At 44.7% G+C, this 25426-nt stretch overlaps 1 protein-coding gene across 3 annotated transcripts in view; it reads right to left on the bottom strand.

Annotated features, from left to right (window-relative positions):
• The window catches only part of slc39a11 (solute carrier family 39, member 11), a 588303-nt gene that overhangs the window by 490710 nt on the left and 72167 nt on the right, over window positions 1-25426 (bottom strand). For all 3 annotated transcript variants that reach the window (XM_078401340.1, XM_078401337.1, XM_078401338.1), the window contains exon 3: window positions 6554-6712. In XM_078401340.1, coding sequence (XP_078257466.1) covers window positions 6554-6712 — 159 coding nt within the window. The remainder of the gene's footprint in view (window positions 1-6553; window positions 6713-25426) is intronic.

Here is a 25426-nt window from a genome sequence, read left to right as displayed (position 1 = left end):
GCTATATCGTCCTGCAAACCTTGACTGCAAATCTGTAGAAGACAGCCTACGGTTCCTAAGTGCTGACAGGGTGAAGAAACGGTCTTCTTCGGGTGTCGTCTTCTTGGGACGCCCGCTTCGCGGCCTGCCTCTGACATCCCCCGTTATATGGAACTTGGCCTTCACTTTGGAGATGGTACTAGGGCTCACTCCAAATAATGCCGCAACTTGGTTTTGCGGAACACCAGCTTGAAGTTGCCCTATCGCACGGGCCCTATCCAGATCAGTCAAACGTGGCATGCCGATTCTTGGGGCAGACACCTACTGACCACTGTAGCAGGGCCCATGCTCACAGATGCTGCCAGTCAGGTGCCAATCAGGCACCTGATTGTCAGCACCTGGGGGTACCAGAAGCTCAAAACAAGAGTCAATAGCAACAGCAGAATAAGTTCTTTGGCATTGGCAGAGAAGATTTGGCAGATTTTTCATTGGCGCAACCCATATACTCAGCTCTGCTGCTCATCCCACAAATGCATGTTCCTTACAAATGTGGCACCATTTAAAAGGGAAATAAACAGGGTTTCCAACGGTATAAGATTTATTGCCAATAGCATTGTTACAACAAAGAAATAATCTACCAAACACAAATTTCCTTACTTTTTGTGCTATGTTTAGTAGTCACGATTGCAACCAAATAGAATCCTGGGTTTGATCAGCTTTTTGGACACGAACTTGTTCAGGAAGAAAGTGTAATGACAAAGATAAAGTGAAGTCCTATGTCGGAGGAGGAATTTCATTAACCAGAGGGTGGCGAATTTGTGGAATTCATTGCCACAGGCAACTGTGTAAGCCAATCATTGGGTTTTTTTTAAAGTAGAGATTGATAGGTTCTGATTTATAATGTGTCAAAGGTTTGCGGGAGGAGGCAGGAGAATGGAGTCGAGAGGAAGAAATAGATCAGCCACGATCGAATGGCAGAAAGATTTGATGAGCAGAATGTCCTAAGCCTGTTCCTATGTCTTATGATCTTATTATACAACTTAGACAATAGACAATAGACAATAGGTGCAGGAGGAGGCCATTCGGCCCTTCGAGCCAGCACCGCCATTCAATGTGATCATGGCTGATCATTCTCAATCAGTACCCCGTTCCTGCCTTCTCCCCATACCCCCTGACTCCGCTATCCTTAAGAGCTCTATCCAGCTCTCTCTTGAATGCTGTGCCATGTGTGTGACTCGATTTTAACATCAACTACCCTTAAGCTTTCCAATGCCGACCATTTTAAGAGCAATAATGATGATAGATGGTAATTTGTATGTCAGGCCAAAGAATGACAGAAAACAGAAATACTTAGTGAAGTGCCAAGGCACCATAAAGTCAAATGTTTCCTTTAAAGTTTTTTAATTTTCCTTTAAATTCCTCAAGATACCCAAGTACCTGCAAAATTCTTGGACTGTGGATAACGCAGGTATTTCTGAACATTATTTTAAGCATGAGCTGAACAAGATCTAACCATAGTGATCTTGATGGTCATAAATAAAACCAAGACAAAGTGAAAGTAAGAGCTCGCTTAATTCCCTTCTGGCAAGTTAAGATGTGCATACGAAATATCTATAAGAAATCCCAAAAAAGTACACTCTGGTTAACTTGATACGTCAATGTAATTATCTATTTAACTCAACCGGTAGCAACTGCCTCCAGAGCTCAAGCATTGATCGCTGGTCATGTTGACTCACTCATTCCAGCCGATACCATTGTCACCACTCTCAGAGTAAACTAGATTCAGGAACAGCTTTTCCCCCGTGCTACCAGCCTACTGAACAGACCTCTCATAAGCTAATTATTCACAAAATGCTGGAGTAACCCAGCAGGTCAGGCAGCATCTCAGGAGAGGAATGGGCGACGTTTCTGGGCGAGACGAAGGGTCTCGACCCGAAACGTCGCCCATTCCTTCTCTCCTGAGATGCTGCCTGACCTGCTGAGTTACTCCAGTATTTTGTGAATAAATATCTTCGATTTGTACCAGCATCTGGAGTTATTTTCTTACACCTCGTAAGCTAATGGTCTGATCTCCGCATCCTACCTCAATGCAGCTCCTCCCCTTTATTGTAATTCTGCACTTTACCTGCTGCGGAGCACTGTAGCAATGTAACACTACGTTCTGCACTCAGGTTATTTTTCTCCCTCGTGTACTTGTTTTATGGTTTGATTGTACTCGTGTGTGGTGGTTTGAGTGAGCTGCATGCGAGGAAAGTTTTTCACTCTATCTCGGTACATGGGACAATAATAAAGAGTCCATAACAATCCCTGCCACTGCTGAATTGTTAAATTGGATTTATCAGTAAAAAAACGTGTTATGCAGCCTTTGGTTTGGAGAACCCCCAGAAGGCAAAACATATCTATATTTCAACAAATCCTTTGCAAATTATAACTCACATTAACTGAACTGAAAAAATACAGAGCAGTGGGAAGACTCTTGATTAGCGGAGAGGCTGAACACTGACTGAGTTATCCTGGAGGCAGAAAATGAGCACAGTTTTTATCACCTTGCACATTTTACTTGATAAGAATTCCAAGAGAATCTGATTACAGGCAAGAATAATTCATTCGTACCTGGAAGCAAACCATCATTTTTGTCCATGTAATTGTCGACATTAGATTTATATATATAATATAAAGAGAAACAGCTGTCCCCACCACCACAGCAATCTTTTCGTTGAATTCCTTTGAAGTAAAATGACTATCCTCTGCTGAAAAAGTGCCAATCCACTAATATTTGAACAAAAAAAATACACTTCTTAAAAACCTTAGGCTACATTTTATTATTATACTTGGCTCTTCAGCGGGCAGTCCATAGAGCTCAGAGGACCATCGGAACACAGCTACCAGCCTTGGAGGGTAACACACGATGCCTCAGAAAAGCCACCAGCATCCACAAAGACTCTTCACACCCTTGCAACAGTCTGTTCGAACTTCTACCATCGGGCAGACGATACAAGGCCTTCTACGCCCGCACCTCCAGACTCAGGAACAGCTTCATCCCCAGGGCCATAGCTGCTATGAACCGGTCCTGCTGAGCCGGATGGTCACATCGCACAGTGAACCGGCACAGATCTACTTGCACTTTATTCTGTTTTAAAACTGGTCTAATTTGTTTCATTGGGTTGTTTAAATTAATACTGACTAGCTAATTAATTTATTGCATCGTATGGGAGGCGCATTCCCAATCTCATTGTACCCCTGTACAATGACAATAAAGTTATATTGTATTGTATTGTATTGATGGTGGAAAGGACCACATTTCTTTTTCAAATGGCAAACAACTGGGTGATTTTCAATGTCTTTCCATCGCCAATATTCTATTCTTTTATTGAGACTGCCTCTGTGCTGGGGCAATCAAGCTGATGTGAAGTAACTTCATTTTCTATTGATTGGACAGCTGTGATCTTATTAACAGTCAGAATTGAGAATCAAGTTCTGAGACTGGAGCACAAGAATCAAACAGCATCCTATAACATCACTATTCCCAGCCAGAAATTCCCTCCTGGACCATTTCTGCAGTGTTCACCGCTGTTGTGACTGGGATTGATATCACACCCGATGTCTCTAATATCCTTAACTGCGTCTTTCTGGAGAATTTGCTCTCTTTGGAATTGCTAATTTTGTTATCGTTTAAATAGACTCTATTAACAGCGTGTTATACTGTTCTGCTAAAATAGACACTGATTGGTGATTGTTCACTGCCAGCGCCACTTCCTGCTCATGGGTGGGCATTCTGGTCCCAAAAACAGATGGTTCAGAATCATTTTTGATTTCAACACCCAGTTTATACTCCCACGGTTCAATACAGATGCAAAGTTGAAATCGTTTTCAATAATTTTTAGAGTGTATTTTCAACATCCCCTCACTTAGAGCAGTACAGCACGGGAACAGGCAACTTTGGCCCACCTTGCCATGCTGAACATAATGCCAAGTTAAACTAATCTCCTCTGACCACACGTGACCCACATCCATCCATATCCATGTGCCTACCTAACGGCCTCTTAAATGCCACTATCGTACATGCCTCCACCACCACCCCTGGCAGCGCAAACCGGGCACCCACCACTCTCTGTGCAAAAAAACTTGCTCCGCACTTTAAAGAAGTATTATCAAATGAAATGTGTTATGGGAGACATCAGGAGAAACTTAAGAGAGGTTGCCAGAAAAGGATATCAAACAGATCAGTGAACACTGGGCAGAATTGGACTGGGTGTAAATTAGGTTACAGTTGGTTAGGTTGTGTGCAAGTAGTAGTGAGAATGGGACACAAGCAAGGGAACAATGCCGCATTCAAGTCCAGAGGCTGAAGGTTTCAGCAGCTGAGTTGTGATGGAGCAGAATCAGATGACATTTCTACAGTGGAAGTCAGCATTCTTGGAGATGAAGCGGATGTCTGGTCTAAAGCAGACTGAATTTCACATCGAACCTTATATAAAATTTGTGTTAATTCCCGGAATGGCGGGACTGTCGTATGTTGAAAGGCTGGAGCGATTGGGCTTGTATACACTGGAATTTAGAAGGATGAGGGGGGGATCTTATTGAAACATATAAGATAATAAGGGGATTGGACACATTAGAGGCAGGAAACATGTTCCCAATGTTGGGGGAGTCCAGAACAAGGGGCCACAGTTTGAGAATAAGGGGTAGGCCATTTAGAACGGAGATGAGGAAGAACTTTTTCAGTCAGAGGGTGGTGAAGGTGTGGAATTCTCTGCCTCAGAAGGCAGTGGAGGCCAGTTCGTTGGATGCTTTCAAGAGAGAGCTGGATAGAGCTCTTAAGGATAGCGGAGTGAGGGGGTATGGGGAGAAGGCAGGAACGGGGTACTGATTGAGAGTGATCAGCCATGATCGCATTGAATGGCGGTGCTGGCTCGAAGGGCTGAATGGCCTACTCCTGCACCTATTGTCTATTGTCTATTGTCTATTGTGTTCCCTTCATTTTTTATCATACTAATCAGCTAATAAGACCGCACATTGATTATCATTTCGCAGCTGCAGTACTGTGCGGATGTGCATTCTGTTGCATTTTCAGCCGTTTTTAAATCAGCGACTTATATAGCAAACATCCAGCCCACTGTTTAGCAATGGCATCTTGGTGCAACTTTCAAAATCTGCTATCTATGACCAAACTTCCAACTTTCCTTCACTTGGCTTCATTTTGTTGAACAGAATCAAACAAATAAACTGAAAGAGCACACGTGTCTGACGATTGAGAATAGATTGCCCACCCATGAATAGGAAATGGAGCTTGCAGTGAGCAATCACCAATCAGCGTCAATTTTGGCAGTACCATGTAACATGCTATTAAGAGAGTCTATTTAAAATATAACAACATTTGCAATTCCAGTTAGAGCAAATTCTACAGAAAGATGCAGCGAGTGCAGGATATTAGAGACGTCGGGTGTGATATCAATCTCAGTCACAACAGCAGTGAACACTGCAGAAATGATGCCATTCAACGAAGCAATAATAAAACCCAATACTTAATGCACCAGTGAGTTTAAAATAGATAAGGGCAACAAAGGGCAAGACACCCAAGAACTTTATAAGCTACGAAGCTCATTGTAAGCACTCTGGTACTCCACAATTAAGTAATAAGTGTACACTGCATTGGAAAATTCAAATAGGTTGTTAGGTTGAAGCATAGTCAATTTATACCCCTTATTGACCTTGGAAGCTCAGTCGTGATGGGAATGTAGTGACTGGGAACAGAGTTAATGGATATCACCCTAACGGCCCTGCAATACTACACACATCTGATCTTCTCCACGGTCCTCACCCATTGCATCCACTGTTAAGTTTAGTATTCATCTATTGTAGAGGTAAGGGAGTAGAGAAAATGTGTAGGGGGGAACTTCAGATGCTGGTTTCTACCGAAAAAAGACACTAAAATGCTGGAGTAATGCAGCGGGTCAGGCAGCATCTATGGTGGAAAAGAATGGGTGACATTTCGGGTCAGATCCTTTCTTCAGACTCCAGATGGTGAGACTGAAGAAGGGTTCCGACCTGAAGCGTCACCTATTCTTTTTCTCCAGAGGTGCTGCCTGACCCACTCAGTTACTCCAGCATTTTGCGCCTGTCTTTAAGGGAGTAGAGAATATCTTGCTTTATGCCTCTGCACTCCATCTCTCAAAGGCCTCCTGAAGATGAGGAGGATGCCTGGACAGTCAATTCCCTTTGGCGATTTCACACTGTGACCCATCCTGTCTGCAGAGAATGTTCTCAGTTAAGTGAAAATGTCCAATCAAACATTCAGTGAGAAAAATATTATCTCATAGCAATATTTTAAATCTTATACGAGCAGTTCAGAGTACTTTTAGTTTGATTTCTGTGCATGTCACAAAATTGTCTTCAGATAAAATAACTCAACACTTTCAGGCCTCTCCGATTATTTTAATTAACATTTTCCCACATGTTTCCTCTTCTCTTTCCCCCTCTGGGAACGTCAAACGGTTCTATGCGCCAGAAAAGAAATGTTTGCACACCAGGGAAGCCTGTAGATTGAAAGTGGATGTGATTTATGCACACTCACCAGTGAGGGCAGCACAGCATCAGCCAAATAAACAAAGGCTGCTCCAAGAGTGAAGCCCACTCCCACAGGAAAGAAGGCAAACGCTCCGTAGCTCCCTGAAGATTCTGCCATCTCGATGGCTGGGGCGAGCAGTGACCAGTAAGAGGCAGCCAGCATAACCTGCAGCACAAGAGCAAAATGAACAGCAGCTGTAATTACTGAACGGAGCAAGAACAAACATTAAGAATAAGAGCAGTATAAATTGCATGTGGGGAAAAATGTGTCTTTTTGCACTATTGGTGTTTGTTTGTTTGTTTTTATGTGTTCGTGTGTGTGTGTTACATGTGTGTGTATTTGTGTGCGTGTGTGTGTGTATAGATGTACATGTATATGCGTGCATGTGTGTGTGTGTGTGCATGCGTGTATAGGTGTACATATGTGTATATATGTGTATATACACAAACTGAATTTTTTTTCTGGGACATCGGACAATAAAACACACTTGAATCTTGAAATGTATATAACATTCAGGCATCAGGCATATTTTGTCCCTGTTTAGCATCAGATGACACAAGATAACTATTAAGTTCTACACCCGTTAGACTTATTCAAACACAATGTATTTTTTCCATCAAGATACTAAAGTGGGAATCTACTCCTAATAATTAGGAGATAACAGACTTTAGGTTTAAGCTTATTAACGCCGCCTAACGTATATCAAGGTACAATGAAATCTGTTTTGCGTTCTATCCCATCAGATCAGATATACCATACATAAATACCATCAAGTCAAACTCAAGTACAACAGATCGAGTAACGGGTGCAGAGTGCAGAAGTGCAGAGTTCACAGCTGAAAACAGATTAATAAAATCAGAAAAAGCTGGAAGTACCCAGCAGGTCAGGTTGCTTTGTGAGAGAGAAGATTTTTAATTTCAGGTCAATGACTGATCAGAAATGGTTTATTGGTAATGTTATGGGCCTGAACCAAATATCTGCCTCAATGCAGTTAATTGTCAGGCTTAATCTCTGATCTTCTAGATTCCAAGGGTAGAAATGAATCTAAACATGCTTCAGTGGCAAAGGCAGATAACTTGTGATGCATAAACAGTCCTCTTCAAGGATTCCCATTTCCCTCTCCCTTGACTCTCAGTCTGAAGAAGGCTCTCGACCCGAAATGTCACCTTTTTTTTCTCCAGATGTTGCCTGACCCACTGAGTTACTCCAGCTTTTTGTGTCTATCTTCTCTTCAAACACCTCATTGGATGGGTGTGATAAATTCATGGTTAGCTATTTATTTTACTAATCAGATTCAATAGCTGACCAATGAATATGATGGGAATTCATATTGGATTACACTGAGAATGATGTGGTTTACAACACATGAACATGCCCAAGTAATAGAAATTCTAAACTTCGACATTTTCTTTGCTGCTGCCTCACAGTGCCAGAGACCCAGGTTCGATACTGAACGGGTACTGTCTGTGTTGAGTTTGCATGTTCTCCTTGCAATCTCATGGGTTTCCTTCGGGTGCTCCGGTTTCCTCCCATATCCCAAAGACGTGCAGGCTTGTAGGTTAAAATGTAGGTTGGTTTCTATAAATTTCCCCGAATGTGTAGGGAGTGGATGCAAAAATTGGATAACCAAGAACTAGTACGAATGGGCGATTGATGGTTGGTGTGGACTCGGTGGTCTGAAGAGCAAGAGCAGGCTCTTTCAATCAATCAATCAGCACCATATAATAATATTTATTCAAAACCAAAAGGTGAAACATATTTTAACCTATGTCATATTACAAAGATAATTTAAATATCTATTTAAACATCAATGTTGTTAATTTTTGCAGAGAATGGCCAATGCCAAATAATAGATTTTCACACTTAATATAATTTGCCCTCAAACTAATTACCATTTTGCTTTTACAATAATGTTCGATGCAACCAGCAGACCTTACACAACACAAAACCTTCAAACAATTTACAGCAAGATGGTTTTTGAAAATAATTTGCAAATTTGTACCAACTTGCATTCGTATAAAAAATTTCCACTGTAAAAGATTCAAAAGTATCTTGTCAGAGCAACTTTCAACAAATTATTAAAATATTGCCGTTTCTTCACTTCGCAAGCTTAAAATCACAGTATTCCTAAACCGATATCCCAGTAGGAATCACTTCAATCCACAGGACGCAGCAGTTCTAGAAGGCGGCTCACTATCTCCTGCTTAACGGGGAATGAGATATGCAGTAAATCCTGCCATGTTCACCAGCACTAGCGACCCAATAGCAACAAAAACTCGGCACCAACAAATACAAGATCAAGGAGATAATTTTATGGACCTTCATAAAAGGAGATGCAGAAAGGTTCATGGCTTTCTGGTACCTTAAAGCACAGTTATCTATGATGGAGCTATTAAAATTGGGGATGTATTACAGGCCAGAGTTGGTCAGAGATTGCAGCAGGATCAAGGAGAGTTTCAAACAAAGTTATGGACGTAGACAGAAATTGTTCAGAGAACACGATTAAGAAATTTAACATCCATGCATTGGTCAAGTGGGAGCCAATTTCAACATCATGGAAAGTTTAATTAAAATGGAAAAGACACGGGAAAATTGAGTAAGAAGAAAGTACTAGAGGAACTGTCCATGTCAGGCAGCGTCTGTGGAGGGCATGGACAGATGATGTTTTGGGTTGTGAGCCTCTACAGACTGATTATGATAGGGGTAGAAAGCTGGAAAAGAGATGGGACAAACCCTTACAAGTAATAGGTGGGCACAAAGTGCTAGAGTAACTCATTGAGTCAGGCAGCATCCCTGGAGAACATGGCTAGATGACTTTTCAGGTCGGGACCCTTCTTCAAAATGATAGGTGGATACAATACAATACAATACAATACAATATATCTTTATTGTCATTGTACCCAGGGGTACAACGAGATTGGGAATGCGCCTCCCATACGATGCACTAATTTAGGTAATTTAGACAGCAGCAACCCAACGAAACGAACAGTTGTAACAGTTTTGGACAGGGTAAAGTGCAAGTTGATCTATGCGTTGTGGCCATCCGGCTCAGCAGGACCGGTTCATAGCAGCTATGGCCCTGGGGATGAAGCTGTTCCTGAGTCTGGAGGTGCGGGCATAGAAGGCCTTGTATCGTCTGCCCGATGGAAGGAGTTCGAACAGACTGTTGCAGGGGTGTGAAGAGTCTTTGTGGATGCTGGTGGCTTTTCTGAGGCATCGTGTGTTGTAGATGCCCTCCAAGTCTGGTAGCTGTGTTCCGATGGCCCTCTGAGCTCTATGGACTACCCGCTGTAGAGCTTTCCTTTCTGCCTCCGTGCAGCTGAGGTACCACACAGGGATTCCATGCGTTAGGATGCTCTCTATGGTGCAGCGGTAGAAGGTCTTCAGCAGCTGTTGGGGTAGACCAGACTTTTTCAGTGTTCTTAAGTAGAACAGTCTTTGTTGTGCCTTCTTGACCAGCGCAGCAGTGTTATTGGACCATGTTAGGTCCTCCGAAATGTGAGTGCCCAGAAACTTGAAGCTGGACACTCTCTCCACACTGACCCCATTGATAGAGATCGGGGCATATTCCCCGTTATGTGACCTACGGAAGTTGATGATCAGCTCCTTGGTCTTGGTGGTATTTAGGGACAGGTTGTTATCCGAGCACCAGTCCGCCAGGTTCTGCACCTCCGCTCTATAGTTTGTTTCATCCCCGTTGGTGATCAGCCCGATCACCGTTGTGTCATCTGCAAACTTGACAATGGTGTTGGTGTCGAATGCAGGAACACAGTCGTGTGTGAAGAGGGAGTAGAGCATGGGGCTCAGAACACAGCCCTGTGGTGTGCCGGTACTCAGGGTGATAGTGGAGGACAGGTGCGGGCCCATTCTCACTGCCTGCGGTCGTTCCAGCAGGAAGTCCAGGATCCAGTCACATAATGACGAGCTAAGGCCTAGCTGGTGGAGTTTGGTGATGAGCTTGGTGGGGATGACCGTGTTGAAGGCGGAGCTATAGTCTATGAATAGCATCCTCACGTACGTGCCCTGTCTCTCTAGGTGAGTCAGGACAGTGTGAAGAGCCAGAGAGATGGCGTCCTCTGTAGATCTATTTGCCCTGTATGCAAATTGATGTGGGTCCAGTGAGTCAGGGATGCTGGATTTGATGTGTGAGAGGACTAGCCTCTCAAAGCACTTCATGACAATCGGCGTTAGGGCAACCGGGCGGTAGTCGTTCAGGTTGGAGATCTTTGCTTTTTTCGGCACCGGAACTATGATAGCCGACTTCAGGCACTTGGGGACCGTAGCCAGAGATAATGACAGGTTAAAGATCTTGGTGAATACCTCAGCCAGCTGTTCAGCACAGTCCTTCAGTACCCTTCCTTGAACACCATCCGGTCCTGCAGCCTTGCGTGGGTTGACCCTTTGCAGAGCGCGTTGTACCTCCTGTGTGCTCAGTTGCAAGACCTGTCCCACCGCCTCGGCTGGGGTTCTTTCACTCAAGGTGGTTTTGCCAGTTTCAAAGCGGGCAAAGAAGGTGTTAAGCTCGTTGGTCAATGCCATATCGCTGTGGGGGCAGGCAGGGCTGCTCTTGTAGCCAGTGATGTCCCTGACACCCTGCCACATGCTTCTGGTGTCCGTGGTGTTGAAGTGCTCTTCCACCCGTTGCCTATGGGTGTCTTTGGCCCTTTTAATACCTTTGCTTAGGTGTGATCTGGCAACACTGTATGCTGAAGTGTCACCAGATTTAAAGGCATTGTTGCGTGCCCTCAGCAGGTTCTATACCTCCTTGTTCATCCAGGGTTTCCGGTTTGGGAACATCTTTATCACCTTGTCCTCCGTGACATTTTCCACACAGCAGTTGATGTAGGAGAGCACAGTGGATGCGTATTCCTCCAAGTCTACCTCTATCTCTGAACCGTAGGTGGCCTGTTGTGCAAACAGGTCCCAGTCGGTGCGATCAAAGCAGTCCTGGAGTTGTAGGGTGGCATTCTCGGGCCATATTTTGACCGTCTTTATTGTGGGTTTGGTCTTGCGGATGAGGGGTTTGTATGCGGGCAGTAGAAACAGTGAGAGGTGATCGGATTGTCCCAGGGGTGGGCAGGGGAGAGCTCTGTAGGCGTCCTTTACATTGGTGTACACCTTGTCCAGTGTGTTTGAGCCCCTGGTAGGGCACTGCACATGCTGATGGAATTTGTGGAGCGAGGCTCGTAGGTCGACCTGATTGAAGTCCCCTGCAACAATGAAGGCACCGTTGGGGTGGGCATCCTGCTGCTTACTGATGGCCGAGTGCAGCTGTGCTAATGCTAGGTTAGGGGGGGGTTGTTTGGCAGATAGGTTGACAAAGGCTAGAGGAGAAAAGGGTGTTGGATCAGGAGAGAAGAGGAGTGAAATCCAATGCCAGAGCGAGGGTTAACGGTAGAAGGGGAGAGGGCTGGGGGAAAAGTGCGGGATAGAGGGAGAAAAAGATAAGCGCTGGGATGGGGTACAGGATAAAGGGAGGGAGAGAGAGGGAGGATGTTATTTAAAATTGGAGAATTCAATGTTCATACCTTTGGATTGTAAGCTACCTAAGCAGAATGATGAAATGGAATTCAGAAAGAACTCATCATCTATGTACTAAAACTCTCGTTTGTTATCTTGTTTGTCACTGAACTTCAGCCAAAGCGGTACACGATAGTGCGGCAATTTTAGGTCCACCTTACTCGCCATTGTCACTTTAGTGATAATGCAAGTAGTTTTATTGAAATCGGCGTTATATTTTTTAAAGTTATTCACATTTTTAAGTTTAAAAGGAGGGGAGGGGGAGGGGAGGAGGGAGGGTGGGGGGAAGGGGGGAGTGGGGGAGAAGGGAGAGGGGAGGGGGGTGAGGAGAGAGGGGAGGGGGTGAGGAGAGAGGGGAGGGGGGGAGGACAGGGTGCTGCACCAATGCAGGAGAGGTTTGGGCCCAGCGGGTCCACTTGGTCTAGTTTATTCTAATAATAGTCCTCGTTGATGCTGAAGCATGGTTAGACATTCCTGACAGTATTTCAAGTAAATTGACAGAAGTTGGGAGCTTCTTCTCTGATCATGAGAATAGATTTTACATTTAAACACACTTTCATGCACACTTTGGCATAAGCAAGCTTAAACATATCATGTTATTATTTATGGAGGATGACTGTGTGCAAATTTCAGCATCACAGTGTGACCTCCACTCAAAATTACTTGAATGTTTGCACAGCATTTGGGGGCAACTACAAAAGGCACCCTATAAATACACGTCTTCTTTTCTAACCTATTTACTGAGGAAATACTAAGTCTGTTGGATAGGATTAAAGCAATGTTGTTGACGTAACTATGAAAGCATACCCCACCCCACCAAAAAAAAAAGATTGTATCATATCAGAGAAAAACTGGAAGTTTGAAAAGGGGAAGACTACACAGACACCAACAGATCAGAAACGGTTTGAGAATGGCATCCCACGAGGTTTGGCAGCATTGTTTATCACTTTAACAAATGACTTGAAGTACCAAATATATCGTCACAGATTTCTGCATTTACAGAGTTCATTTGGAAAGCTGGAGTGCAGAGCAAAGACATCTGGATCAGATTCGAGACCTTTTTACGAAACGAATAGTAAAGTATTGCAGAGAACTGTGTCAAAAAACATTACAGAAAAGAAAACAGAGAGTTTTCTTTGGGTTTCTTACGGGTTTCTTCCCGTATCCCAAAGAGGTGCGGGTTGGTTGGGCAATTAGCGACTGTAAATTACTACTATTCAACCGGTGAGTGGTGGAACCTGAGGGGAGCTGATGAGAATGTGGGGAGAATATGGTAAATAAGGTTCGTGTAAGTTTAGCAAAATCGGGTGGCAGGTTGCCAGAACGGACTCAGTAGATCTGTTCCTGTGCGGAATCCTTCGATGATAAATGAGCTTCAATGTAATTTGAGCTGTATGTTTCTCCCCACATTGCAGTGCCAACATACTCCAAGGCAGGAGGCTGCAGCAAGGTCACAGTGGTCAGCTCCACACCTCTGCCCTACCTTCCATATGTTAAGCAGCAACCAAACAGAGGTATCTAGAGTGAAAGTGGTACGTCAGGCATTTCACCAAGATCCTGAGGAAGAGCAGGGAATGCCTTGCTCCTAAACCTGTACAATATTTTTAAAGATAACAAGTGCTGGAGTAACTTAGTGAATTAGCCAACATCTCTGTAGAACATGGATAGGTGACATTGTGAGTCAGAACCCTACTTCAGACTTATTGTAAGGGGCGGAACGAAAACTGGAAGAGAGGAGGGGCAGCACAAAGGCAGGCAGGTAATAGTTTGATACAGGTGAGGGCGTTGTCTTCAACATCACTGTTATCATAACCAGTTATATTTTAAGATATAATTAAGCTGTAAAGCATGCAGAGAATAATTATGATGATGTTGCCAGGAATTTGAAGAGCAGGGGGCTGAGGGGTGATTTTATAGAGGTGGGTGAAATCATGAGAGGAATAGATAGGGTGAATGCACAGTCTTTTACCCAGGATAGGGGAATCAAAACTAGAGGACATTGGTTTAATTTACAATTTTACCAGGAGCCAATTAACCTACAAATCTGTAGACCTTTGGAGTGTGGGAGGAAACCGGAGCACCCGGAGAATACCCACGCAGGTCACGGGGAGAAGGTACAAACGCTATACAGTCAGGACCCGTAGTCTGGATCGAACCCGGGTCTCTGGCGCTGTGAGGCAGCAACTCTGCCGCTGTACCACCCTGCTGCCCTTACCTTCAGGGTATCAGTACAGGTTTTGGATGTCTGAAGAAGAGTGTTTGTAGTTTGGACCTCAAACTCAGTACAAAGCTCATGGTCATCAGTGATCCTTGCCGTCCTGTATACATCAGAACATAAACTACCTACGACTGGCCTTTCAAAGCCCTGGAGGAGTAGTACCACTATCATCTCCGAAAATTCTTTCAAATCCACAGCATAAACAAGCCACTGTTAGTATCCTCTCCCAGGCCGATAGCCCCAATGTCTAGGTTCTAATTATAGCAGTTTAGTTTAGAGATACAGCATGGAGACAGGCCTTTTGGCCCACCAGGTCACCATCGATCACCTGTTCACATTAAATTTCAGCACATTGTTTTACTCATTTTTCCCTTGGGATTCATTGTGTTTCTTCTTCTATCTATGTATGTGACTTGTTTGAAGTAGTGCTTGAGCTCCAAAAATCCAACCATTTCTTGATATGCCTAAGGCCCTTATATACTTGTTCTAACCACATGTGGAAAAAAAAAATCCCCAGACACAGATGATTTACTTAAATCCTGAAATATTAATCACTGTAGAAACAAGGAACTGCAGATACTGGTTTACAAAAAAAACATGCAAAGTACTGATGTAACTCAATGGGTTAGGGAGCGTCTCTGGAGGTCATGGGTGGGTGACATTTCGAGTCAGGATCCTTCTTCAGACTGATCGTGGTGAGGAGGGGGAGAATGCTGTAAAAGAGGAGGTCCTTCTGGACATTATGGAGGGCCAGGACAAAGCTTGGCAAGTGATAGGTGGGATACAGGCGAAGGGGATTTTTTGAGAGGCAGATGGTTGAACAAAGGCCAGAGATGAAAAGACTAAAGGTATGAGAGAAGTGTTGTGAATCGTAAAGCCTGAGGGGAGGGATGCGGAGAAATGGGTACAAGTTCAGATGAGCGCAGGGAAGAGGGGGGAGTAATATTCACCATCTCCCTCAAGTCATTTCTCAGTCTTCTCTTTTCCAGCAGAATGGTTACATCTTGCTCAATCTACCGTGATGTTTTAGGTCAATGTTTATTGCCACCTGTCCCGAGGTACAGTGAAAATCTTTCTTTCGCATGCTATCCAATCAAATCAGATAACACTGTACATAAATACAATCGAGTCAAACTCAAGTATAGGAAAGGAAAAGCTACAGTGCAGAATATAGTTCTCTGCATTATATCACAATCGTTCCAGAGACTTTCTACCACTTTAGTCTCGTATCATCCTGGCAATCTTTTTTCTGTAATTCTGAGTGCCTCTGTGGCCTTTTTAAAATTCGAAGACCAGAAATGTAAGAGGAAAGCAGCATTCCAGGTGCAGATCAACCATGGTTCCACCCATGTTTAGAATATTTTTGTATGGAAAAAAAAAATCCTGAGTGTTACATTTGCCTTTTTATGGCCTGATTTCATTTTAGTGTTTTTTATATTAAATATCCAAGATCCCTTTGGATTCAGTTTAATCTCTTATTTTCCAATTATGTCTTCTCATTCTTACCAGGTTATGCATGGAAATTAGTTTGATTTCCATTACTGCTGTTTCTATTACTGCTGCTTCTATTCATGCTGTTTCTATTACTGTAGTCACCCCAAACCCCTCAATTATATTACCTTTCAACTACTTAAACAAAGGAGAATGTATGTCAAGGCCATACAATCAGTTCTCAGTCTAATCCTTCTATGCTTGCAACGAGAGGAAGCCTTCCTCACCAATGCTGGATACACTTTCGCTCAAAGTCTGGCTCTGCGCATGGAAACCCCGGGCAGTTTAACCATTTTGGATTCATTTGTGTGGATGCTGTCAAGTTCAACATTTAATGCCAATCTTGCCAAGGATTTGGGAAAGAGCCAACTGCAGATACAGCAGCATTCGTGCCTTGCCACACTTCTACGAGAAGACACCAGGCGATATTGCAAGAATGGCAAAAGTATTTAAAAAAACTGGGCACAAATTGCGGAGCTCCTGACAATAGTCTCCTCTTGAATGTCAAAAAAACTAAGGAGCTGATTGTGGACTTTAGAAGGACTCGACATCCAAGGATGTACACGCCACTGGAAATAAATGGGTTTACTGTGGATAGGGTGAGCAGTTTTAAATACCTGGGAGTCCACATTAAAGAGGATCTGACATGGACAACGCACATTGCCGCACTGGTGGGTAAGGCAAGGCAGCGCCTTTACCACCTTAGACAACTGAGGAAATTCAGAGTGTCTCTGAGGATCCTTCAGTGCTTCTACTCTGGGGCTATAGAGAGCATCCTGTTCACCAACATCACAGTCTGGCTTGGGAACAGGATAGGACAGGAAGGCCCTGCAGGACCTATACATCATGAGGTGTAGATCGAGAGCAAGCAAGATTATGAGGGACCCCTGCCACCCCAGCAACGGACTGTTCCAGATGCTAAGATCAGGCAAACGCCTCCGCTGTCACGCTGTGAAAACGGAGAGGATGAGATGGAGTTTCTTCCCACAGGCCATCAGGACTGTTAACTATTATAACTCCAGGGACTAAATTTTGTCTTCTCTGTATTAACTTTAATTTATATGCTATAACTGTAATTTTTTTTTGCACAATCCACAGGCATTGCCACTTTCATTTCACTGCACATCGTGTATGTGTATGTGACTAATAAACTTGACTTGACTTGACTTGACCTCTGGGTTGTAGCGGCTTTAGTTTGGGAAAGCTGTCAAAGAACGCAGGCAAATGGTGGAAGAGCATTTTATAGGTGAGACACACGGCAGGCGCAAAACATCAGTGATGCAGCGCCTCGATGTTCAAAGAGGCCAAGACACCATCATAAATACAAGTGAATTTATCCTCAATGGTGCCAAGCTCCTTGCGTGTTGTGGGAACCACATTTCTGAATCACGGGGGCAGTATTCCATCAGGCTCTTGTCTTACGTCTAGTATATTGCTTGCACGGTTTTGGGGAGTCAAGAGGTGGGTTTTTCCATTGTAACAAAATCAGACCATCAGCAGCTCTATGAGGAACTCTGCCTCCTCCAACTTGCTGATGAAGATTACAGACAAGGGTCCGAACCCAAAACGTCCCCTATCCACATTCTCCAGAGATGCTGTCTGACCCGCGAAGTTACTCCAGCACTGTTTGTTGATGCAGATTTTGTGTCGGGTCTAATTAACACACAATAGTGATCCCACACCCCTATGAACTTTCTGATGAGCAAATGTGAACAGTAATGCCAATGAACATAGTGGGAATGGTGGTGTGACTCTCTCTGAATAGGATAATTGGGTAACACTTGTGCTGCTGCATCTGAACCAGACTGCCTCACTTTGCCCTCATCAGCAAGCATCTCCATTTCTTATCTCACCATAGTACAAACCACCTTGGAGTTGCATCTGCCTTACCCCACCCACTCACCATTTTACATCAGTTATTGACGCTTCGCACTCTCAATCCTGATGCAGTTTCAGTTTAGTTTAGATTTTAGATTTAGATTTAGAGATACAGCGCGGAAACAGGCCCTTCGGCCCACCGAGTCCGCGCCGCCCAGCGATCCCCGCACATTAACACTATCCTACACACACTAGGGACAATTTTTTTACATTTACCCAGTTAATTAACCTACATACCTGTACGTCTTTGGAGTGTGGGAGGAAACCGAAGATCTCGGAGAAAACCCACGCAGGTCACGGGGAGAACGTACAAACTCCGTACAGACGGCGCCCGTAGTCAGGATAGAACCCGAGTCTCCGACGCTGCATTCGCTGTAAGGCAGCAACTCTGACGCTGCGCCAGCGTGCAATTCAGAGGTACATCGCGGCAACAGGCCCTTCGGCCCACTGAGTCTGCGCCGACAAGGGATCCCCGTACACTAGCACTATCCCACACACTAAGGACAATTTTTACCAAAGACAATTAACTCTACGATCCTGTACGTCTTTGGAATGTGGGAAGCAACCCGGGAAGAACGTACAAACTCCATACAGACAGCACCTGTAGTCAGGATCGAACCTGGGTCTCTGGCGCTGTGAGGCAGCAACTCTATCACTGGGCCACCGTGTCACTCCCACTTTTCTATAAGTTAGAAACATAATGGGAGTTCTAGTTTTAACCTAATTTCATCATTTATTCATAAGAAAATGTATATTGCAGGGTTGTAAGCTGCCCAAGCGAAATATGAGCTGCTGTTCCTCCAATTTGCATTTTACATATAACAACATATAACATATAACAACTACCACATGGAAACAGGCCTGTCCGGCCCTACCAGTCCACGCCGACCATTCTCCCTGACCTAGTCTCATCTACCTGCACTCAGACCATAACCCTCCAATCCCCTCCTATCCATATACCTATCCAATTTACTCTTAAATAATAAAATCGAGCCAGCCTCCACCACTTCCACCGGAAGCCCATTCCATACAGCCACAACCCTCTGAGTAAAGAAGTTCCCCCTCATGTTACCCCTAAACCTTTGTCCCTCAATTCTGAAGCTATGTCCCCTTGTTGGAATCTTCCCCACTCTCAAAGGGAAAAGCCTACCCACGTCAACTCTGTCCGTCCCTCCCAAAATTTTAAAAACCTCTATCAAGTCCCCCCTCAACCTTCTACGCTCCAAAGAATAAAGACCCAACCTGTTCAACCTCTCTCTGTAGCCTAAGTGCTGAAACCCAGGCAACATTCTAGTAAATCTCCTCTGTACCCTCTCCATTTTGTCGACATCCTTCCTATAATTTGGCGACCAGAACTGCACACCATACTCCAGATTTGGCCTCACCAATGCCCTGTACAATTTCAACATTACATCCCAACTTCTATACTCGATGCTCTGATTTATAAAGGCAAGCATACCAAACGCCTTCTTCACCACCCTATCCACATGAGATTCCACCTTCAGGGAACAATGCACAGTTATTCCCAGATCCCTCTGTTCCACTGCATTCCTCAATTCCCTACCATTTACCCTGTACGTCCTATTTTGATTTGTCCTACCAAAATGCAGCACCTCACACTTATCAGCATTAAACTCCATCTGCCATCTTTCAGCCCACCCTTCCAAAAGGCCCAAGTCTCTCTGTAGACTTTGAAAATCTACCTCACTATCAACTACTCCACCTATCTTAGTATCATCTGCATATTTACTAATCCAATTTGCCACACCATCATCCAGATCATTAATGTAAATGACAAACAACAGTGGACCCAACACAGATCCTTGGGGCACTCCACTAGACACTGGCCTCCAACCTGACATACAATTGTCAACCGTTACCCTCTGGTATCTCCCATTCAGCCATTGTTGAATCCATCTTGCAACCTCACTATTAATACCCAACGATTTAACCTTCTTAATCAACCTTCCATGTGGAACCTTGTCAAATGCCTTACTGAAGTCCATATAGACAACATCCACAGCCTTGCCCTTATCAATTTCCCTGGTAACCTCTTCAAAAAATTCAAGAAGATTAGTCAAACATGACCTTCCAGGCACAAATCCATGTTGACTGTTTCTAATCAGGCCTTGATTATCCAAATAATTATATATATTGTCCCTAAGTATCTTTTCCATTAATTTTCCCACCACAGACGTCAAACTAATAGGTCTATAATTGCTAGGTTTACTTTTAGAACCTTTTTTAAACAAAGGCACAACATGCGCAATGCGCCAATCTTCCGGCACCATCCCTGTTTCTAATGACGTTTGAAATATTTCCGTCATAGCCCCCGCTATTTCTGCACTAACTTCCCTCAATGTCCTAGGGAATATCCTATCAGGACCTGGAGACTTATCCACTTTTATATTCTTCAAAAGTGTCCGTACCTCCTCTTCTTTAATCCTCCTAATTTCCATCACTACTCTACTTGTTTCGCTTACCTCACATAATTCAATATCCTTCTCCTCGGTAAATACCGAAGAAAAGAAATTGTTTAATATCTCCCCCATTTCATCCGGCTCAGCACATAGCTGTCCACTCTGACTCTCTAATGGACCAATTTTATCCCTCACTATCCTTTTGCTATTGACATATCTGTAGAACCCCTTGGGGTTTACTTTTACATTACTTGCCAAAGCAGCCTCATATCTTTTTTTCGCTTTTCTAATTTCCTTTTTAAGATTCCTTTTACATTCTTTATATTCCTCAAGAACCTCATTTACTCCCTGCCGCTTATATTTATTGTATATCTCCCTCTTTTTCCGAACCAAGTGTCCAATTTCCCTGGAAAACCATGGCTCTTTCAAATTATTATTCTTTCCTTTCCACCGAACAGGGACATAAAGACTCTGTACTCTCAAAATTTCACCTTTAAATATCCTCCATTTCTCTATTATATCCTTTTCATAAAACAACAATTTCCATTTCACTCCTTTTAAATCCTTTCTCATCTCCTCAAAATTAGCCTTTCTCCAATCCAAAATCTCAACCCTTGGTCCAGATTTGACCTTCTCCATAATGATATTGAAACTAATGGCATTATGATCACTAGACCCAAAGTGCTCCTCAACACATACCTCCGTCACCTGACCCATCTCATTTCCTAACAGGAGGTCCAACACTGCCCCTTCTCTGGTAGGCACCTCTACGTATTGCTGCAAAAAACTATCCTGCACACATTTTACAAACTCCAAACCATCCAGCCCTTTAACAGAATGTGATTCCCAGTCTATATACGGAAAATTGAAATCACCCACAATCACCACTCTGTGCTTACTACTAATATCTGCTATCTCCTTACATATTTGCTCTTCCAATTCTCGTTCCCTATTTGGCGGTCTATAATACACCCCTATAAGTGTTGCTAAACCTTTCTCATTTCTGAGTTCCACCCAAACAGCCTCCTTAATCGAGCCTTCTAGTCTGTCCTGCCAAAGCACTGCTGTGATATCCTCCCTGACAAGCAATGCAACACCCCCACCTCTTGCCCCTCCGATTCTATCACATCTGAAACAATGAAATCCTGGAATATTTAATTGCCAATCGCAACCCTCCTGCAACCATGTTTCACTGATCGCCACAACATCATACTTCCAGATGTCAATCCAGGCTCTAAGCTCATCCACCTTTCTTACAATGCTCCTAGCATTAAAATATACACATTTAAGGGACCCATCATTTCTTATTCTCAGTTTATTTCTTTTCCCTTCTTTCTCTCCTACATATTGGGTCTGAGTGTTTCCCTTTTCTGCCTCCTGCCTCACACACTGCCTATTAGCTATCTGTGTTTGAGTCCCTCCCCCCAACCGTACTAGTTTAAAGTCTCCGCAGTTATTTTAGCAAATCTCCCCGCCAGGATATTGGTTCCCCTCGGGTTCAGATGCAACCCGTCCTTTTTGTACAGGTCATACTTCCCCCAGAAGAGGTCCCAAAGATCCAGAAACTTGAAACCCTGCTCCCTGCACCAGTTCCTCAGCCACGTATTTATCCTCCACCTCACTCCATTCCTATTCTCACTATCGCGTGGCACAGGCAGTAAGCCTGAGATTATTACTTTGGAAGTCCTTTTTTTTAACTCTCTTCCTAGCCCCCTGAATTCTCCTTTCAGGACCTCTTCCCTTATCCTACCTATATTGTTGGTACCTATATGTACCACGACCTCTGGCTCCTCTCCCTCCCCTTTCAGGATATCCTGGACACGCTCAGACACATCCCGGACACCGGCACCAGGGAGGCAAACCACCATCCGGGTCTCCCGACTGCGTCCACAGAAACGCCTATCTGACCCCCTCACTATAGAGTCCCCTATTACTACTGCTCTCCTCTTCCTTTCCCTACCCTTCTGAGCAACAGGGCCGGACTCCTTGCCAGAGGCCCGGGCACCGTCGTTGCCCCCAGGTAGGCTGTCCCCCCCAACAGTACTTAAACAGGAGTACTTATTTCCAAGGGGTACAGCCACCGGGGTACTCCCTAGTCCCTGCCTCTGTTCCTTGCCCCCCCTAACAGTGACCCACTTGTCTACCTCCCGTGGTCTAGGAGTGACCACCTCCCTGTAACTCCTATCTATAACCTCCTCACTCTCCCTGATCAGACGGAGGTCATCAATCTGCCGCTCCAGGTTCCTAATACGGTCCCTTAGGAGCCCCATCTCGTCACACCTGGCGCAGATGTGGATGTCTGGAAGACTATCAGACTCCCAGATTCCCCACATCTGACACCCAGAACAAAAAACTGCCCTGGCAGTCATACTCTCCAAAGAAAGCCCCGCGCTCGGTTACTAAACCTACCGCCCGGCCACTACTCCAACCGCTCCAACCGCCCACCCAAAAGAACTGAGTGATCTCCTGGGAGAGGCGAAAAACCGGATAAAAAACCCAGGCCAATTTGGGAAAAAATCCGGGAAATTCCTCTCCGACCCCAAGCTAGGCGATCGAAACTAGTCCGGGAGATCACACAGGTCTTACTCCTTACTATCCCCACACAATCCCCACACAATCCCCACACACTACTTCCCAAGCAACACAGCTAGGTGCTGCTTGCTACTGCTGCTGCTACTGCTGATTGCTGCTAGTGCTGATTGCTGCTGCTGCTACTGCTGATTGCTGCTGATTGCTCACTCTGGCCTCACTCTGACAATGGAGGCGGCCCAGGCAAAAAGGTTAGTACAAGAATGGGCCAAATGCAAATTGGAGCAACAGCACCTCGATTTCACTTGGGCAGCAGTATGAATGCTGATTTCTCTAACTTCAAGAAACCCTTGAAACCTCTCTCTCGTCATTCCTCCCCCACCCTAGTTGTCACACTAGTTACACTCTCGTCCTATCGAGTTTCACTGTCAGTATAACCTGTTACCACCTTCCCCACAGCCAACAATGGACCATTGTGAGCTCCACCTTTCCTTGATCATCGTTGCTTTTTGCATATCTTTCATTTATTTGTTTTTTGTACCGTCTGTATCTCTCGTTTCCCTCTCCCCTATCAGTCTGAAGAAGGGTCTCTGCCGGAAAACGTCACCCATTTCTTTTCTCCAGAGATGCTGCCCGACCCACTGAGTTACTCCAGCTTTTTGTGTCTATCTTTGATGTAGACCAGCATCTGCAGTTTCTTCCTACACATTCCATCTATCACTTGCCTGACTTTGACCCAACTCCCTCCCACCTCTTTTCCAGCTTCCTCCCCCATCTTCCATCGGTCTGAAGCGTCCAGTCCCAAAACATCATCCGTCCATTCCCCCGTCGGATGCTGCCTGACCCGCTGAGTTTCTCTGGCAGTAAAATGGCAATACAAGGAATTGCAGATGTTGGAGAAACTCGGCAGGTCATGCAGCATCTGAGGAGGAAGACGGCAGACGTTTTGTGGCGGGACTCGCGTTTCGGGTTGAAGAATCCCGATGCAAAATCTCTTGTCTAGTTCCTCCACAGATGTTGCCTGGCACACTGAATTCCTCCATAGTTTGCAAATTCTTCCAGCAGCTTGTTTTCTGCTCAGGTTTCCAGGAACTGCAATTTCTTAAATCTCTAGGGGTTAATGACACTTGTTCCTTAAACATCTGTTTGATTATATTCTGCAAAGCCTGTCTACACTGGCAAAAGGCTTCTATAGTTGCTAAAAAGAGTTGCTACAATGCTTTGGAAGAATGGACTCCTTTTCACTTTGAGATCCCTTTAGTCAAGTGAAGATTACATACATTATATTTCCAATCCACAATAATTGCACCACATGCGTAATACATCTCAGCCCCAAGGTACCTAATTTTCCTGGTCCCAGTTTATTCACAAACTTGGAGATGTTTTGGACTAGTTTACTTTCCAATATTTAAAGCTGAACCCTTGTTGCAGGAGTCACTAAAACCTCTCATGCAAAATCATTCAGTAAAAATTGGGTCTAATGTTGGGGGGAGGAGGGGTGGGGGATTTACAGTTGTTAATGGAGATGAACTGGTGCCTGTCAGAGAGGTAAGATTTGAACCAGGATAGGGCTGTGCCGGTGATGTTAAAGGAGGTTTCAAGTCGGGTGAGGAGAATGGAGTGATTTATGGTGTCAAAGGCGGCGCTGAGGTCAAGTAGGATGAGGATGTTGAGGTTGCCAGCGTCGGAGGAGAGGAAAAGGTCGTTTGTGATTTTGAGGAGCGCAGTTTCAGTACAGTGGTTGGAGTGGAATCCGGATTGGAAAGTTTCATACAGGTTATTGGTAGAGGTGGTATTTGAGTTGGGAAGCTACAGCACATTCCAAAACTTTGGACAGAAATGGTAGGTTGGAGATTGGTCTGAAGTTGTTTGGGGTGTCAGGGTTGAGACCAGGTTTTTTCAGAATGGGGGTGACAGCAGCGATTTTGAGGGATGGCGGGACGATGCCAGTGGACAGGGAGGAGTTTATTGTTGCAGTGATAAGTGGAGAGAGAGCAGGAAGGCAGGCCTTGACAAAGCTGGAGGGGATGGGGTCCAGAGAGCAGGTGGCAGTTTTTATTCCTGTGAAGAGGTCAGAGAGGTCGGTGGTGGAGACTGGGGAGAACTGAGGCAGGGGTTGACAGGATAAGGGGGGGGCAGGTGGTTTGAGGGGGAGCAGGTGCATTGGTGGTTAAGGTGCTGTAGATGCCGTCTATTTTGCTTTGGAAGAATGAAAGGAAAGTGGTGCATTTGTCAACTGTGAATGATTGGGAGATGGTGTCCAGGGGGCTGAGGAGTTTGTTTATTGTAGAGAAGAGTGCTTTTGGGTTTCCGGAGCCAGAGTGAATTATTTGAGAGTAGTAGGTGGAGTGGGCGCGGGAGAGGGCATCTTTGTAGTGCTGCAGGTGGTCTTTGTAGGCTTGGGAGTGAATTGTGAGACCTGTTTTGTTGCGGAGTCTTTCAAGTTGGCGGGCATGAGTTTTCATCATGCGGAGTTCGGGGGTAAACCAGGGAGCAGAGTGGGTGAAGGAAACTGTTTTGGTTTTTATAGGTGCAAGCTGGTCGAGGCAGGAGGAGAGAGTGTGGTTATAGTAGTCAGTGAGGTCAGAGGGGCTGTGGAGGTCAACGAAGGGAGAGGCGGACATTATTTCAGAGAGGGAGGATGAGAGCGAGGTAGGTGAAACAGAGTTCAGCTTATTGAAGTTGATTTTGCGTTTTTGCCTTGGAGCTGGGGTGGGAATGTTGACGGACATGGTGATGGCTAAGTGATCAGAGAGGGTGGGGTCGGAGCCAGAGAGGTGATGTAGATTTAGTCCAGTGGAGCAGACAAGGTCCAGAATGTGC

Source organism: Rhinoraja longicauda, chromosome 6 (assembly GCF_053455715.1).
Source record: "Rhinoraja longicauda isolate Sanriku21f chromosome 6, sRhiLon1.1, whole genome shotgun sequence".
NCBI lineage: Eukaryota > Metazoa > Chordata > Chondrichthyes > Rajiformes > Arhynchobatidae > Rhinoraja > Rhinoraja longicauda.
This window is presented reverse-complemented; position numbering and strand designations above follow the sequence as displayed.